The sequence below is a fragment of the Scophthalmus maximus genome, chromosome 7 (assembly GCF_022379125.1).
Source record: "Scophthalmus maximus strain ysfricsl-2021 chromosome 7, ASM2237912v1, whole genome shotgun sequence".
NCBI classification, from domain to species: Eukaryota; Metazoa; Chordata; class Actinopteri; order Pleuronectiformes; family Scophthalmidae; genus Scophthalmus; species Scophthalmus maximus.
This window is the reverse complement of record NC_061521.1, coordinates 4,991,474-5,009,431: the sequence shown is the minus strand read 5'-3', so window position 1 is coordinate 5,009,431 and position 17,958 is coordinate 4,991,474. Positions and strand designations below refer to the sequence as shown.

Sequence of the window (17,958 nt, the reverse complement as noted above, 5' to 3'; positions counted from 1 at the left end):
GTCGCCTCCATGGACTGGTCGCTGGACAAACGCTATCAGGTTTCTCTCTCCCTTGGAGCCAAGCCAGGGGGATGAAGCAATTGTTACAGTCAGGGTGTCATGAGTGACATGATTCATGCTCACAGATGCTTTTTCCTTTATACCATTCGAGTGGCCCAGTGTGTGGAGCTGTTAGTCACCAGCAAGGGGTCTTTTTCATTGGATGAAAAATCACATATCACGCTCATATGAAACAACATCTAAGTTATTCATTCACTTCTTTAATTTTATTAATCTGAGTTGATATTTTCACCATTTATCAGGCTAAAGAGTGACTCTGAGAAGAGATTCAATAGTATGTTGTCAACTGATGAATGATCCTTTCATAATGAGGTCAACCATGTAAAATATGACTTAGTCTAATAATAAAAATATAATTAAATGTGTTTCCGTCTCTTTGAATGACAGGACCAGCTGTTTTTTTTAAGTTTAGGAGATCTAAAAGTTTAGAGTCTAATGACTTGAGATTCTCAATACACAGCATGGATGTTGAACACAAAAATCAGTAAAGGCTTCGAGAGGTAGACATTATCAAGCAATCATTTTTTTTAATTGAGAAGAGGAGATTATTACTCACTATTTGTAGACCTTCGTGTTACTGTAGCTTTATTTGTGATAATCAGCAGTTGTGATGATGAAGAGGTAGACCAACCACTTGTGACTTAATGGAAATAATTGAGATGAATCCATTGACACGAAGGAGAGATGATGATGTGCAGAGAAGAAAAAACATCCAGCAGAGAAGAGGACGAGGAAGGCTCTCTGCTGACATCTGCTGTTATAACCTCAGCACAGCACTCTGTTAACTGGAGGAATAATATACTATACCCAAGTAACTGTTGTGCCAAAGGAAACAGTTATTATCAGTTTAAGTTAAAGTATACGTTTATTCTTGACCCTGCAAGAAGACAAAATGTGTTAGATAGAAACTGAGGCTAATTCAAAAGCAAGGGTTTGCTTTTGAATTAGCCTCAGTTTCTATCTAACACATTTTGTCTAATAACAGGAACACAGTGCGGATTTGGACCGCTCCAGAATAAACTTGAAAGAAAGATAGGGACAGGTTAAGCATGTTTCCAAATTGGCCATTCACGGTCTCGTGACCAAAGATAGCGTGAGTTTAAATTCTTACAAATTTCTAACTAATCTATCTAATTTCTTGTCCGATATTCTGAATGGACATTTTACAAATTACTGCAGCTACGCCCCAAGTCTACATCTAAGTTAATGACACACTAATGATGTTTTTAGTCTTGTATATTGACTTATACGATTCAGTATGTTATCATACAGCCTACATCTATTTGACCTGATGTCGTACCAACGTTTTTTGGATCAGTGTTGGCCTGCTGTAACCTGTAAGCACCATAAAGGGGAGACATCTCAGCTCCAGATCAATATCAACATCTGTCTAGTTAAGTAACAGAAAGTGAATATAATGATAATTTCCTACTTTAGCAAATCCTAACTATACAAAAAAAACACTTTACCATTAAACTTTTAAAGATTGTAAAAATAAAATACAGAATGACAGCATTGCCTTATTCCAAAAAAAAAAAAATTTAATTAGTTTAATTGGAATAAGTTATTCCAATTCCATGAAAAATATCGGATGCAACAGTGGGAACGCAATACTGCAGCCCAGAGGAAGTGAAAACAAAAGTTGAATATGAAAGTCTTTAAGAGGTCTCGAACATCTTCTTTCTGTCAGCTTTGTCCTCAATGTTCTTACGCCAGTCGCCGACTGCCTCTGCACCCTGACAGATGAACAGATTTGATGCAATGATGCAGGTGATGTGTCCACAATTAACTTAGTGTCTAAAAGAAAAATGGAACTATGCCTCACCTCCTCTTTGACCTCCTTCTTGACCTGCTTCAGGTTAGCCCTCAGGTCCATGGTCACTTTATGTTTTCCTCCCAGTAGAGCCTGCAGCATGGCGTCAGCAGACATACGGACCTTCTTCAGGGCGGGTTTCTTCACTCCAGCCAACTCGACCACCTTCAGCTTCAGCTCCTCAATCTGAAAACGCAAAGAGGGGTTCAAAGACCAATCACACCTGACAGGAAAAGAAAAGCCTAGAATAAAATTAAAAGTCATGTGGATTCACTCAAACTGAATGAAAAATGTCATTTTAATTTGATTTAGCATTTACAGCATTTCAGCATTTAACTGGTCTAAAAGTATATGACAGAGATGTTTCTACCTCTTTGTCTGTCTTTGCCACTTTGGCCTCTGCGTCATATCTGTCCTCGTCGATCTTGTCGAGGGCCTGGTGCAGCTTTTTGCAGATTTCCTGTTGATATGAAAATATATATTATTTTTTTTTGCACAGACTCAGCTCTGCAAAACTCAGGACATTGAGTGGATATTTATCCATGTGTATGTTGCAGGGTTTTTACCACCAGAGCCGCCTGGTCTGCGCTCAGATCAGGAGCGGCGCAATTTTCTGCCATGTAAGCTTCTTTGGCGGCTGCAACTTCGATAGCTTCCTGCTCAAGCCAGCTAGCAGCGATCTGCAGCATCAAACTCTGCAGGACAAGGACACAGAGACTTTGAAGTGTCTGTCTTTAGCACTTTTTTTTCTGCAATAAGCTGCAGTTCTGGCCACTAAGGAGCAGAACAATAAGTCTACAACAGCTGGCAGAGACAAAGCTTTGACATATTACATGATAAAGCTGTTATAGCTAACTGGCTAGCTTACAGTAGCATGTCTTAACATCCTGAAGACAAAGCAACATTATGTTCAGTCTAACCTTGAGATGATGCCTGCGGCTCGATGTCATCCTCTTTCCCCTTTAATTGATGAAAACATGATATTAATCATTACATTTAAATATTCACAGAGAAATGTTCCCCAAGCTGTTGAATATCGTTAAATAACGTCGGTCAGTGGTTCAAATTAGATCTGCAACTAATGATTATTTTAATTAATGACATATTAGGCTGATCATTTTTTACCCAAAAATTTGTAAAATAGCTTAAAGTAATATAAGCCAATCACAGCTTTGCAGGATCCAAGTTGGCATCTCAAATGTTTTTTTTGTTTGACCAAAAGTCCCAAAATCAAACGTGTTCAGTTTTGTGTTACATATGATAAAGAAAATCAGAAAAACAACTGAAACAAAACAGCTGCAATAACCTTTCCATCAGTCCACTTATCGGTTAATCAAGCAGTTGTTAGAGTTAATAAAAATGCTAACTTGCTGATGGCTGACAACAACCATATTGTGGACGTTTCTCTTGTGGAATGATGACAATAATTCTTAATGTTTGTGTTAGTAGTTTAAAAAACTTACAATACCTCAGGCAGAATACAATCATACTTACTCAGACATCTTGGCCTCTTTTTGGTTTCAGACTCTAGTAATAATCAGGGAATACAAAAAGAAGGAAAAATATATGAGACCATTAGAACTTAATATCAAATGTTTTTCTGTAATTCATCTTGGTGACTTTGAACATATTTTGTTATTGACTGTGAACACGTAAATCAAAGATTTGTGACAACCACAATTCAGTCACCACTTTAAAAGAATTTAGGTATGTTACCTACAACTAAATACTCTGAAACCTTAATCGTTAAACATGAGAAAACATTATTTAAATTAGAAACTTCCACGCAGTTGATTGACTCAGTTTTACACTGGACAAGAAGGTTCTGCAGTCAACATCAGACAACGTCAGGATCAGACGTTTGACCCTGGACTGTCCAGTAACAAAAATGACACCTTTTTTGTTTTTAGCTCCATTTCAGCAAAAATGTCACATCAGCACTTTCATATTTTAAAAGGTCATAAAAATACGAGTAAACCATCATATTATTTCACAAACAATTATCATGATAAACTGTTATCTCGACCTACAAGTTTAAAAGCAATCTTCCTTAGACATGATTAGTTGTTATGATAACTTTGTGTTGGAAACTTATTGTTGTGTTACTTCTGAAGTTACAAGTTTTACAATAAATATATTAGTCTATTTCTTAAATTTATACTGTATTTTGTAAATCAAATTTTCAAACTGTTAGGCCCGATTATTCTTCCTTGACTACAATTTGAAATCTTCATATATGAACAGTTACATTCTTTCTATAACGTCAACCAATAAACCATTTACAAACATATATGTATAAACACAGCCTGTGGTCTGAGGGCCCATGGGCACCGGTGATCAGATTCCGGGGGACTCGTGTGTCTTTGGTCATTTCTTCTGTTGTAAAAATAGAAACTTTAGGATTTATTATCCATGAATCCTGAGCCAGCAGGTCAGAGCTAATCCTGGCTCAGTGTCAAGGGTCAACGAGGACATGATGATCTTTTTATGACCAGTAACATAGAAAGTATATTTACTTATCTGACAGGAGGGTAGACATTACTGTGAGCAAGTATCAATAATTTTGCAAATTCCAGCATTTCAAAACCAAGCTCCATTTTTGACTAATTATATGTCAGATAATTTATCTCGGGGATGACAGCCAATCTAAGCAGCTTCAGATTTTATTAACAGAACAAATTAAAAGGGTTTTTATTTTTGGATATTTCTGTTGAATATTTAGTTTGTATATTCTGTTTCTTGCTAATCTTTGTTACCAAAAATATTTTCAATTTGAATTAATCTAAATATATATGCATTCTGCGAAAAAGAGAACATAAATAGATGGATACAAATCCATCATCATGTTTGCTTCTGAGCATCATCTTCCCTTTAACCACTAAATCCACAAAGTAAAATAGTTTCTCACCTACAAAATGATGAAGAGGAGGGCAGCAGAGACTGACAGAAGGGCTGGGACACAGTGAGGGAGTCAAGGACTAAAAGCCGAAAACCTGTGGGGGGGTATTTATGTGCTTGGGAGGGTGTTTGTAGGTTCCTCGTTATGGCCATGAGGAACTCAGAGCCCAACCAGGCCAATGAGCTCCTGAAATACCTTCATCCTTTGACCATTCACATCGTAAATCTTCCATCACTGATGCCTGGCCAGTGGTGGTCAGCAGTTTTTAGTGAGAAGGGTCAAAGTGTCAGCTTGGCATGTAGAGATCTGCAACAGAGTCAAGAAATATAAAATACTTCATAAGACTCCAAGTGTCAGGATAATTAACCAAAAAAAGGTCATCAACATCATATATTCCACAAATATGGTCTCCTTTGCTGGGAAATCTTGTTAGATTCCAACATACTTGTTTGATGTACAATTCTCTTAAAGTGATTAACACCCAGTGTACCTCTTTCACCACATTCATCATTCAGAAAACTGGACAGATTAACTGGATCAAGACCAAAACGGGAAATGTTTCTGAAGGGAAAATGTATTTTGAACAGTATTTACAGGGAGAGCTTCCCAGTTTTCTTCCTTCAAACGTACAAAATAATAACTCTTGCAGTTCCTCTACATCTTAACCCATTCCCCAGGAGATAACATTGGGATCCAGGTGGCTTGCTTTTATAAGGGTGGATTTTCAGGTAGTAAGAGAGTTCACTTCTCTGGAGAGGTATCATTTGCTTGTGCACAAAGTAAACGAGTGAGAGTAACAACGTGAGTGTAAGCACATTGTGCCCACGCCTATGTAGGTGTATGTTTCTGTCATGATGTGCCTTAAACAGTGAGATATACCTCACCATATGAGGTTGGTCCATTGCTGGTGCGAAAGGGCATCCATTTTGCCCCTAAAATTCACCTGACCACACCTCATTATAAAGGAGGCATATTATGTGTAAGTGGCTGCCAGTGCCGTCATTCATTAGTCCGTCATTCATGTGACAGGGCTGAAGCTGTGAGGCCGTGAAGCTGCCCAGGAACCTGTGTAAAGAATACAAGAAGTTCGCTACCTCTTTTTTCTCTTGACTCTCCTCACGTGTCTCGACGCGAGTTACAATGGGATTGTTGTGAAGGTTTGTTGTCTGCAAATAATGTCATTATTTATGCACAATGTTGCGCTTAAAGACACGGTTCCGTGAATGTTGTTTGTTTGTATTCAGTGCACCGGTGTATAGTTTGGTGCTGGAGAGGAGTGTGCAGCTAACTAGAGATGCTAACCCCAAACGAGGCAAGCCAAGCCTGGAAGATCTGCACCCTTTGGAAAAGCGGAGCGAGGTACGTTATGCTCGGAGTTTAAAACTGTAAATCTTATGACGTTATGATGTATATTGCTTTGAAGTGTTGATTTCTGTCCGAGTGAGCTACTTTGGGAGGCACTTCAATGCTCATCATTTGTGTTGTTTATTAAGAGTTGATCTGAGTTGATGTGCTGTGTGTATGTGTTTGAGCCTAAAGATATACAATGTACATGCTTATGATTTATTATATATTTTATGTGTATGGCTCATATTTTTTGTTAATTTTTGTTCTAGTTTTAATGGTGCTTGTAGAATATTCAAGAAAATAAATGAGTTGTACCAGTAGAGACTCTCTGCCATTATTCCTGTCAAGCCAAGGGGCTGCTACAGTGAAAACTTGATGCTTCACCTGAGCCATCCACTTCATATGTGCAGGCTTCAACCACCGGATACAAAAGACCTGACGTCCTGCACGCCTTTGAATGGATGCCTCAGATGCAGTGAGAGACTTTGGTTGAGGTCCATCAACCACACATACACACTCAAGATCAAACTTGACTTGGTAAGAAGAATTAAAGCTATCTGCTCAATTTACTCATCAAATGTGACGTTTGACATTCACACAGCTCAAGAGCTGCAATATCCTACATATACCAAACATACCTATGGAGAGTTTGAATGTCAGATATTAATGTTGTGAATGCTATTGCCCTAATGTTAAGATGTACAAAGTCCAAGAGCGCAGCTATTGTCAATATCATCTCATGAGATCTTAATCCTGAACCTAACTTTATTTGAGAGGGAAATTGTCTGACTACAGCTTACTAGACGTATTCTTGTTTATGACATTTGATATTTGTATTTTTCCTGTTGAATCACCTTGGATGTGTTCACAATGTGTAAATGTGTGATGTGAGTGGTAATACAAAGATATAAAAATAAGTTAAAGCCACCACTCATACAAAGCCGAGTTCAGACACAAGACGCTCCAAGGCTTTACAGTATAAACAGAAACACAAGAGTAACAATATGTCTTCACCTGCTGAAGAAACAGACAACCCCACAAAAGAACAACAGGTTAGGTCTAGCTCTTGTGAACGAAATTTAACAGAAAAGGGCCAAGAGTTGCATGAACAGGAGGTAAAGAAAATTGAGAAGGCATTTAATAAAGCCTACGATTCTTGGAAACAGACAGCAAAGGAAATTAGAGCAAAAATGAATACTTTCATCTGACCCGAAGATCTTGACGGACCCCTAAAGAACATAGAATCCAAACATGCCATAGTACACCAACAGTATGCGCCTCTTCGACGCAACCACACTTCTTCCCCAGACATTGTCAGGAAAATGGATGCATGTGGCACTCTGACAGCTGAGATTCATTATTGGACAGAATCACCTCCCAGTTAGTGAAAAAATGCTCTATTTAAAGAGTTATCTTGCAAGGGATGCACGCAAGTCTGTGGAAGGTTTTTTCTTCCGTAACTCAGAAGATGCATATAAGGGCGCCTGGGCAGTTTTAGAGGATAGGTATGGAAGTCCATTCATTGTCCAAAAAGCCTTCAGGGATAAGCTCATAAAGTGGCCCAAGATAGATACAAATGACCCTACAGCACTCAGAGAATTTGCAGATTTTCTTCAATGATGTGCTGAGGCTATTCCCCATGTTAAGGGCCTCGCCATCCTAAACGATTGTGAGGAAATCCACAAGCTTCTTAAAAAGCTGCCTGACTGGATGGTGCGCAAATGGAGTTGTGTTGTTGTGGAAGAGTTGGATAAATATGGAGACTATCCAAGCATTGTACATTTCACAGGGTTCATGCAAAGAGAAGCGAGAATAGCTTGTAACTTCATTGGCTCTCTGCGACATCTCTCTGAACAACACTCTGCTGACAGGCTCTGACCTAATCAACTCTCTTGTGGGAGTTCTGTGTCATTTAGGAGGGAAGCAGATGCTGTGACTTGCGACATCGAAAGGATGTTCCACCAATTCCACGTCTCACCTGAGGCTCGCAACTACCTGAGGTTCCTCTGGTGGGTAGGTGGACAGTTTGAAACAGAACCAAAGGAGTATAGGATGACAGTCCATCTCTTCGGTGCTTCATCTTCCCCTGGCTGCGCCAACTTGACTATATTGTCCAAACTATTGACTTCGGACAATATCCGGCACAGCAACACCAAGCCAACCACGCTTCAGCATCAGCATTCATTGAGAAGAATTTCTATGTGGACGATGGGTTAACTAGTGTACAAACGGTTGAGGAAGTAAGGAACTGATTGTTGAAGCACAGGAGCTGTGCAAAAGTGCAGGTCTATGTATGCACAAGTTCAACTCAAACCAAAGGGAAGCCCTCTCCTGTGTACCCCCTGCAGAAAGGGCTGTCACCACTGACCATCTAAAACTTAACCCAGACGCGACACCAGATGGATACATACTTGGCATTCAGTGGTCGATTGAAAACGACACCTTCGGCTTCAACAACGATGCGAAGGACCAACCGCCAACACACCGTGGTCTTCTGTCAGTCATCGCCTCACTGCATGACCCACTCGGGATGGTGGCTCCCTTCACCCTGAATGGAAAGTGCATCCTGCAGGAGCTGTGTCGTAGAGGGATCGGGTGGGACGATCCAATCCCTGAAAACTTGCATTCGAGGTGGGAGGAGTGGAAGAAGTGTCTCAAACGGTTAAAGGAAGTTACCATACCAGATGTTACCACCCTCAAAACTTTGGTACCATTGTTCGGTTGAAACTGCACCACTTTTCCGATGCAAGTAATGTGGGATATGGTTCATGTTCCTATCTGAGGTACAAAAACCACAAGAACTAGATCCATTGCAGTCTTGTGATGGCCAAGGCAAGGGTTGCTCCTACGAAAATCACCAGCATCCCAAGATTGGAACTTTCAGCTGCAGTCAGCAGGATGAGTGTAATGCTAAAGGCGGAACTTGAGATGACAATTGATGAAGAGATCTTCTGGACTGATTCTCAAGTAGTGCTGGCATACATCAACAATGAAGCACAAAGGTACCATGTGTTTTAAGCAAACCGCGTTCAACTGATAAGAGAGACTACAGACCCAAATCGATGGCACTGTGTTGATACAACACAAATTCCAGCCGACCCTGCCTCCAGGGGTCTTCATGCAGAAGACATTCCTTTGGCTAACTGGTTATCTGGGCCCAAGTTTATATGGGAACAAGAGGTATTCCCCACACCTAAACCCTCAACGCAGCTGCTCGTTGGTGATCCAGAGGTCAATTCAAGCATTTGAAACCCAGGCCAGTTAGCAGACAGATATTCTAAGCCGCCTTAGCTGGTTTCCCAACTGGATAAGGCTTGTTAAAGTAGTTGCAAGAATCAAGAGACTAGGTTCTAAGCTAAAACGTCATGGCGATCTTGTGACTGTTGAAGAACGCAGGAGGGCCGCTGAGGTGGTGATTAAGCTTATCCAACAGCAAGCCTTCCCCCAAAAGCTAAAGGTGCATCAGAGAAGTCTTCAAAAGACCAGTCTCCAAATTCAAGTCCTTTTCTTCGCCTCGACCCCATTCTGGATGGGGGACTTCTTCACATTTTTGGAAGACTAAAAGAGTCAGGTGTCAGCCCACACTTAAAGCACCGAATCATCCTACCAAAAGACAGCCACATCACCAAGCTGATCTTATCTCACTACGATGCCCAAATATGCCATCAGGGCCGAAACCAAACCCTAATGGAACTTCGAGCCAATGGATTCTGGGCTATTGGTGGCAGCAAGTTGGTCGCTAAGTTGATACACAGATGTGTACAGTGTCGGACGTTCAGACGACCAGCTGAGGAGCAACGAATGTCAGAACTTCCCAGAAACGCTGCAAAGCTTCAGCTCCCTTCACGTTTTGTGGTATGGATTGCTTTGGCCCATTTGTCATCAAGCGGTGTTGCAAAGTAGTGTACAAAGAGTACAAGAGGTATGGACTCATCTTCACATGCCTGTCTTCTCGAGCAGTCCATATCGAAATGCTTGATGATATGACCACAGACTCTTTCATCAACGCCTTAAGGTAATTTATCAGCCTTAGAGTAGCTGTCTGCCAACTTCGCTGCGATCAGGGCACAAACTTTGTGGGAGCTAAAAACAAGCTCAAGGAAGCCCTCAAGCAATGTGATACCATGGCTCTGGAAGCCTTTTTGACAGATAAACAGTGCAAGTTCATCTTCAAGACTTACATTTTGATGGCATCAACGAATCCAAAGTCCCTACAGGCCCTTGACTCCAAACCACCTCATCTTGATGAAATCTAAAGTTACCTTACCTCCCACTGGAAAGTTTGTGAAAGAAGATATGTACGCAGCAAAAAGGTGGCGCAGAGTACAATATCTGAACGAACAGTTCTGGAGTCGATGGAAAAAAGAATACCTCCTGAATGCCTCCTTCACACACCCCGGCGCAACCTCAAGGTGAATGAAATAGTCATCATCAAGGAAGACATGCTGCCAAGGAATGAGTGGCATCTATGACGAGTGGTTGAAACAAAAGCAGGGGCTGATGGTCTAGTTCATCATGTCAAAGTGCAAGTAGGGGAGCAGAAATTGACACAAAAAGGGGATTGTTCATCCAAACTCTTAATCGTTGAGCGGCCAATCCAGAAGCTTGTGCTCCTCCTTGAAAGCAAATAATTGGCTGTCAATATCCAAGACACTCTTACATCAGACATGTTGGTCTTTTTTTTGTTTTGTTTTGACCGTACAGTTTTTTTTTTATTCTGGTGAGCACTTTATGTACATTAGAAACCATGTATGATTAATTTGTTTGTTTACATTGCTGGGTTCATTCGTCATAACATGATTTGGTGGGAGTGTAATTGGCTACCAGTGCTGTCATTCATTTGTCTGTCATTCATGTGATGGGGCTGAAGCTTTGTTGTGAAGCTTTGTTGTCCGCAAATAATGTTATCATTTAGGCACAATGTTCGATTAAAGACACGGTTCCGTGAATGTTGTGTGTTTGTGTTCAGCGCACCGGTGTATAGTATGGCGCTGGAGAGGATTGCGCAGCCAACTAGCAATGCTAACCCTATACAAGTCTAGCCAAGCCTGAGGATTTGCACCACTTGGTAAAGCGGAGCGAGGTATTTAATGCTCGGACTTTAAACTGTAAATCTTATGTAATCAACGTAATCATACGTTATAATGTATATTGCGTTGAAGTGTTGATTTCTGTCCGTGTGAGCTGCATTGGGAGGCACTTCATTGCTCATCATTTGTGTTGTTTATTCAGAGTTGATCTGAGTTGATGTGCTGTATGTATGTGTTTGAGCCTAAAGATATACAATGTACGTGCTTATGATTTATTATATATTTTATGTGTATGGCTCTATTTTTTCTAGTTTTCACGGTGCTTGAAGAATATTCAAGAAAATAAATGAGTTGCACCAGTAGAGACGCTCTGCTATTATTCCTGTGAAGCCAAGGGGCTGCTACATTATGCTCATATTCGGGTTCATCATTTTAATTTTCTTGAAAAGGTTTTTAACTTTTCAGACCTTTTAGATACACAACAAAACCTACTAAACTAAACTAGAGGAAAGGGAAAACTGAAAAAGCATAATATGTCTCCTTTAAGATCAATATGTGCATTGACAATTGTGTCAGTCTGAAACTAGTTAAACATTAACATTGAATTTTGCACCGCTTTGCACCACTATCATGTGGTCCCCGAAGCATTCCCCCGGCATTAGCAAACAGAAAAAAAGACAAAAGATTATATCTTGCTAGCCTCAATTTCACTTAGCCTAGTTGGTTTAGTCTTTTTAAAAAGCTGAAACATCCTATTTCAATATCAAATTTTAATCAAGATAAAATTGTGATTATATTATGGACGAGGGATTATGACTCATATAGAAATAAATAAATTAATACATAAGTAAATAAATGTATAAATAAATACAGGAATAAATACATAAATGCATAAATAAATATATAAATACATAAATGCGTAAATAAATAAATTAATGTATAAATAAATGATGAAATAAATAAATGCGTAAATAAATGTATCAATAAATAAATAAAAGAATAAATAAATAAATGAACGCTTTACATTTACTTCTATATGTCTGTCCACCTACATTTATTTATTTCTTAATTTCTTTTCACATACATTTACTAGCGACTTCATCTGGTGTTATTGAAGACTTTTGGAGACTCTGATGCTTTCGTTTTTACTCTAAATAAGCAGCGGGTGCTGCCGTGTGTCCTTTCCTTTCGCTGCTGAACGGTTATTGTTTGTAGTATAATAAATTATGTTAATTGGACATAAAGTGCGTGCGTGAGTCCTTACACCGGGTCCTCTCTTTTTTTAGGTTTCGGCACACAGATGACGCAAGTTTCTGTCTTGTCAGTGTTCTTCTTCTATGGTAAACACAAACTTCTCTACCTCAGACGGGCGTGTCACAAGCACAGTGCGAGCGGTCGAGTCGTGGCTGACGGTCGGACCGAGTGTGAGCACATCAACTCTGAGCTTTGGCTTCACATCACAGACGATTTACTCGGACAGTTTGAGTTGGAATTTAACAACAGCCTTTCTAAAATTGCACAGTGTACGCCCGGCTTAACTGAAAGACAGGGTTGCTACAGTATGTTGAACTACAAATGAACTTTCTTCTGTCGATTCTTGTTTTTTTTATGTCACAATAAATGCAGGGATTTATTTGCGGCTTCGCGATTCATTTGCAGTCTTGACCCGGAGGGATGACAGTCACTACTGCATCAGAGTCTCCAAAGTCGCCAATAACACCAGATGAAGTGGCTTTTTTGAAAACGAGTCGCTAGAGGGGTCTGCCACACGGATCAGCACCGTTCGTAAGGCAGAAGTGGAAGACCCGAATCGAGCTGACTCCTGTAAGCAATCATGGTTGAGGCTGAGGTTAGGACCTCCTCTGCCTCATTAGCATATGGACACAGAAATACAGATATAAATAAATGTATGTGAACAGAAATGTAGAAATAAATAAATGTAGGTGAACAGAAATGTTCATTTATTTATTTATTAAAGCGTTCATTTATTTATTTATTCTTTTATTTATACACCCCTGGACTGGTTTAAATCATATCTTTCTGGCCGTACTCAGTTTGTCCGACTCAAGACATTCAGATCCCACTCCTCCCCCCTCTCCTCTGGTGTTCCCCAAGGTTCTGTCCTTGGACCCCTTCTGTTCATTATCTACCTTCTCCCTCTTGGCCGTATTTTCCGTAAACATAACATTCAGTTCCCCTGCTCTTGCAGATGACACCCAGCTCTACCTATCCACCAAACCCACAACGTCCCTCCCTCCCACCTCCCTATCTGACTGTCTTCAGGAAATCAGATCCTGGTTCTCCCAAAACTTTCTCAAGCTCAACAGTGACAAAACTGAACTCCTCCTTATTGGCACCAAATCCATCCTCTCTAAAATAAATGACTTTTCCATCTCCATCGAAAATTCATCTGTATCCCCCTCTTCCTGGGTTAAGAGTCTGGGTGTCATCCTAGATAGCACTCTATCATCCCAGTTCCAAATTAATAACGTCACTCGGTCAGCATATTTCAATTTACATAACATCTCTCACTTGCGCCCATCTCTCTCCCCCAACAGTGCAGAAATTCTGGTTCACACCCAGGTCACATCCCGGCTAGACTATTGCAACTCTCTCCTCTTTGGTTTACCTGCCAAATCCATCCATAAACTACAACTGGTCCAAAACTCTGCTGCCCATATCATTACCAGAACCCCCTCCATCAGTCACATAACACCTGTCCTGCAGCAACTCCACTGGTTCCCCTTCAAATACCGCATCATCTAAAAGATCCTCCTCCTTACTTTCAAGGCCATCAACAATCTTGCCCCTCAGTATCTCACCGAGCTCCTCCATATCAAGACAGCCACCCGTTCTCTCAGGTCTTCTTCCCCCATCCAGCTCATCCTCCTTCCTGCTCGTCTGGTTACCATGGGGTCAAGAGCTTTCAGTCGCTCAGCCCCCCACCTCTGGAACTCTCTGCCTTACTACCTCCAACACTCCACTTCCATTACCACTTTCAAATCTCACCTGAAAACCCATCTTTTCAGACAGGCCTACTCCCTTTAATTTAATTTGCTTTGACTGGAACGACCCCACCCTTTCTCTTGTTTTTATTATTATTAGTATTATTATGTTATTTTATTGCCTGCTTTTATGATTGCTTGTTGGATGGACTGAGTATTTTTATTGTTGATTTTCGTAAGGTGACCTTGAGTGTTGAGAAAGGCGCCCATAAATAAAATGAATTATTATTATTATTATTATTATTATTTATTCTTTTATTTATTTATTGATACATTTATTTACGTATTTATTTATATCATCATTTATTTCATCATTGATTTATTTCCTAATTTATTAATTTATTAATTTATTTCTGTATTTATATATTTATTTCTCTATTTATATATTTATATATAAGACCTATATAAGATTTATATATAATGTTTTTTCCATCTTTCTGACGAAAGCTCTTTCCAGTCTTGTGCTAAGATAAGCTAAAAGCCAGTTTATAGCCTCCATCTTGAAGTATTGGATATTCTCCCCAAATGTCTGTTTCTTGAAGAGTCACTTTCATAAAAATTAAGACATAAGACGACAAAGAGAAGATTTGACTATTAAAATGTGAAGTAGGAGTGTGACCTTGTTCACATCACAATTTGCATATCTAACTAGATATGAAAATATTACCATGTTTACATCCATCCATCAATATAGGGTTTTATCCATGAAGGGTCGCAGGCGGGCTGTAGCCAATCCCAGCTAACATTGGGTAAGAGAACCAAGAACCTTCTTCCTGTAGGGGGACTGTGCCAACTACCATACCACTGTGCTCATGTTTTATTTGCTTTTTCAGGCACTTCAGAATTATCAAGCGTCAGATGAGGTGAATAAATTGAAGTTTACAGAGTAGTGTGAGTTTTTTTCAATTCCAAACTATAACTTACATGTTGATGCTGAGTCTCCAACTGGTAATCATGGTACTACCATTTGGTTTGTATTTAGCAAAGATAAAATGTTGTAAATGTGACTCTACATTTAACCTCAATAACAAGATCACCTGTCTCAACTTTGAGAATACCGTCATAACAAATGAAAAAGGAAAAACATACCTTATTTGTTCCAGTTTTGAAATCAGAGCTGGTTCAGTTCATGCTGGATTCAGATGCAGCAACTGAAAGACAACGAAGACAGAAATTAACAAACACTTAAAAAAAAAGAAGTTATTCGTTCCGTATTTATGAAGGGTTGCAAGTAACATTTTCGGAAAACATGAGATAATGTCTGCAAATAGAATAGTAAAAATAGAAATAGTCAATCTGATGCCACTTACCTCTTGTGTAAATGAACTGTGGTCATTATGGTCCATTTGAAAATAATTACGCCTTTACAGTTTGGAGGAATAGGATACAGACATCCTTTAGCCAGAAAATTTCATCAACATGTTAAAATCTCTTCTAACCTTATTAGTGACTAATAATTTGATTTGAACTGAAATATTTACTGCTGATCAACAACCGAGACATGTTCTTCTGACAAATTCATTAATCTAAAAAGTGTTTATCTTATTAAAAAAAGTGTACAACATATTGGAAACAAAGAAAAAACAATAATAGAGTAACTGATGTACTTATAATAAGTTTAAATAAATGCAGAACAAAAAAAAAGAAAATATAAAAAAATACATATTTCAAAAACGGCTAAGCTTTTGTCTACTTCAGTCCGTTTTTACTTTTTCAGGTAGTTTCGTGCCAAATCTATTGATCAAAATATTTTATTCATAAGAAAACACAAGATGTTTTCTTAACTTTGCTTTTGATTTTTCCAGTTCGACATGTTTAGGATTTTGCCCGACATGTTTTCAGAGGACTGAAAACACTAAACAGTACAAGGACTGTAGGTGTGGTACATGAAGACCTCTGCTGACACTGTGTGGTCAGTGGAAGTGACTCAACAGCCTTGTACCAATGCAGCATTTCTGTTATTTTAGCCTTCCTGAACATTCTCTACAGTTTTGCACCAAAGCATTTGAGTCAGTACTTGTATGAAGATTTTAAAAGGGGCGATTTAAGATCTGTTATGTTAAAACTCCAAATATAAATATTAGAAGAAACATACATGCTTTTGTTTTTCAAATAAAGTCAATTTATAATTACAGTTAAGAGTGCAATAAGTCTATGGTTCTGTATGGGCCTGAACAAAGTCCAGCATGGAATTTAATACTTGACCTTGGGAATAGAAATCTGTGATGAATTATTCTAAACTCAAGTTTTCCTTCTTTAGTCTACATTGAATCTCACATCCCCCCTCAGCAAATCTTTCTCAGTTGTCATTAAATAAATTAAAGGTGTGAAAACACATTGTTGGGTTTGGATTGGGCTGGAGAAGACTGGGATATGGTTGAAAGCTGTAGGACAAGCTATTAAATGTTACTTAAATTTGTTTTATTGTAGATAAGTAAGTATAAAAAAAATATTTCTTTTACTAAATGAAAAATGTCATAATGTTAACACAACAGAGAAAAAGAATTTACCCAAATCTATTCAACCTTCACTTTTCACAGCTACTCGAATAAATGAATATAGACTCCAAAAAAATCATGTTTACATATTGCTAGATTTTTTTTCTCCCAATTACATTGTGCAATCCCTGGCTGAATTATGTTCTCGCAACATTTTCTTAAATATATTTGTGTTCTGAATACAGAGCAGGACTTGGGGTCACTACAAATGGATATTGTACATTGAAGATCAGATTTTGGTGGCAAATGAGTAATACCAGTTGTCAGTGACAGTTTCACAGATGTTTGCAGTATCAACAGTTTTTTGACTTGACAAATTTGATCAATGATATTTTCTCCTTATGTTAACGGAACATAATCCACTCAGCATGGCATTTCCTTCTTAGCACATTTACTGCAAATTCATCCTTATTTAGACATAATTTCTGGGGTGGCCATAGAAGGAAACATGGATATTGTGCCTCACTGACATGCACACCAATACAAAGAGCACAGCAGAACCTCATTAAAGCTCAAACCTACCATCAAACAGAATTCAGTATTACTTTTTTCAAACATCAGTATTAATCTTTGCCAAATACAAAATAATAACAATAATTGTCAGCCAGAGCTGAATCTGCTGCTCCATTATAATGCTTTACTAAAACTCAGAATGTGTAAAACTTCAGATCAGATCAGAAAAGTTCTCAGTAGGAGACTAAAAGCAGACAGGGATTTTGTTTCAAGGCGAGTTTTGCTTCAACATTTGACAAAAGCAAACAGAAGAAAGAAGCTAGGCATCAATGTTGAAACATATATTGTTTTGTATGATCATTCAGGTTTGATGAAGGTGTGCCATGTGCTTCCTGTGCAGTGTTGTGCATCATTGTGTCGCAGACATAATACCCCATGAGATCAGATGTAGGAAACAAACACATTTATTACAGAAACACTAAGAGCAGGAGGTTGCCAAAAGTGAAGGTCAGCACAGAACCAAAGAGGGATGTGAGAGGGAACGGTGAGATTAAACTCAAACACTCTCTATAAAAAGGTACAATAAGAGACCAAGCTGAAATTTACAGATTTAATGAAACAAAAGGTTTTTGAATGAGAAGAAAAAATTCATAAATTCCCCAAAAAGAGTTAACAGCCCAAAGTGAAGTAAAAGAACAGACTTAAGTTCTTTAGGAAGTCTCAAACATCTTCTTCCTGTCGGCTTTGTCCTCAATGTTCTTACGCCAGTCACCCGCCGCCTCTGCAGGCTGCAGGACACAAACAACAATCAGCCGGTGTCCACAGTTTAAATACAGTGGTTTTGGCTCTGTGA

At 39.0% G+C, this 17,958-nt stretch overlaps 2 protein-coding genes across 5 annotated transcripts in view; both read right to left on the bottom strand.

Moving 5' to 3' along the window:
• Positions 1–1,578: 1,578 nt before the first annotated feature.
• Positions 1,579–15,685, bottom strand: LOC118315147 (troponin I, fast skeletal muscle-like). 2 transcript variants are annotated; one of them, XM_035642177.2, is made up of 8 exons: positions 15,244–15,685; positions 4,786–5,078; positions 3,368–3,400; positions 2,794–2,833; positions 2,440–2,568; positions 2,244–2,333; positions 1,886–2,059; positions 1,579–1,796 (listed from the first exon to the last, which is right to left on the bottom strand). In XM_035642177.2, exons 3-8 carry the CDS (start codon positions 3,373–3,375, stop codon positions 1,719–1,721), a joined length of 519 nt encoding a protein of 172 aa, XP_035498070.1. In that variant the 5' UTR covers positions 3,376–3,400; positions 4,786–5,078; positions 15,244–15,685; the 3' UTR covers positions 1,579–1,718. The 2 variants fall into 2 exon arrangements, with proteins under 2 accessions (XP_035498070.1, XP_035498069.1); XM_035642176.2 differs by having other exon boundaries at positions 4,782–5,078; positions 15,244–15,678.
• A 1,868-nt stretch (positions 15,686–17,553) lies between these two features.
• Positions 17,554–17,958, bottom strand: part of LOC118315143 (troponin I, fast skeletal muscle) — a 34,567-nt gene continuing 34,162 nt past the window's right edge. For 2 of the 3 annotated variants that reach the window (XM_035642179.2, XM_035642180.2), the window contains exon 7: positions 17,702–17,893. In XM_035642179.2, coding sequence (XP_035498072.1) covers positions 17,816–17,893 — 78 coding nt within the window. In that variant the 3' untranslated portion in view covers positions 17,702–17,815. Of the gene's footprint in view, positions 17,894–17,958 lie in introns of all 3 variants that reach the window. The other variant, XM_047333175.1, reaches the window with a different exon arrangement.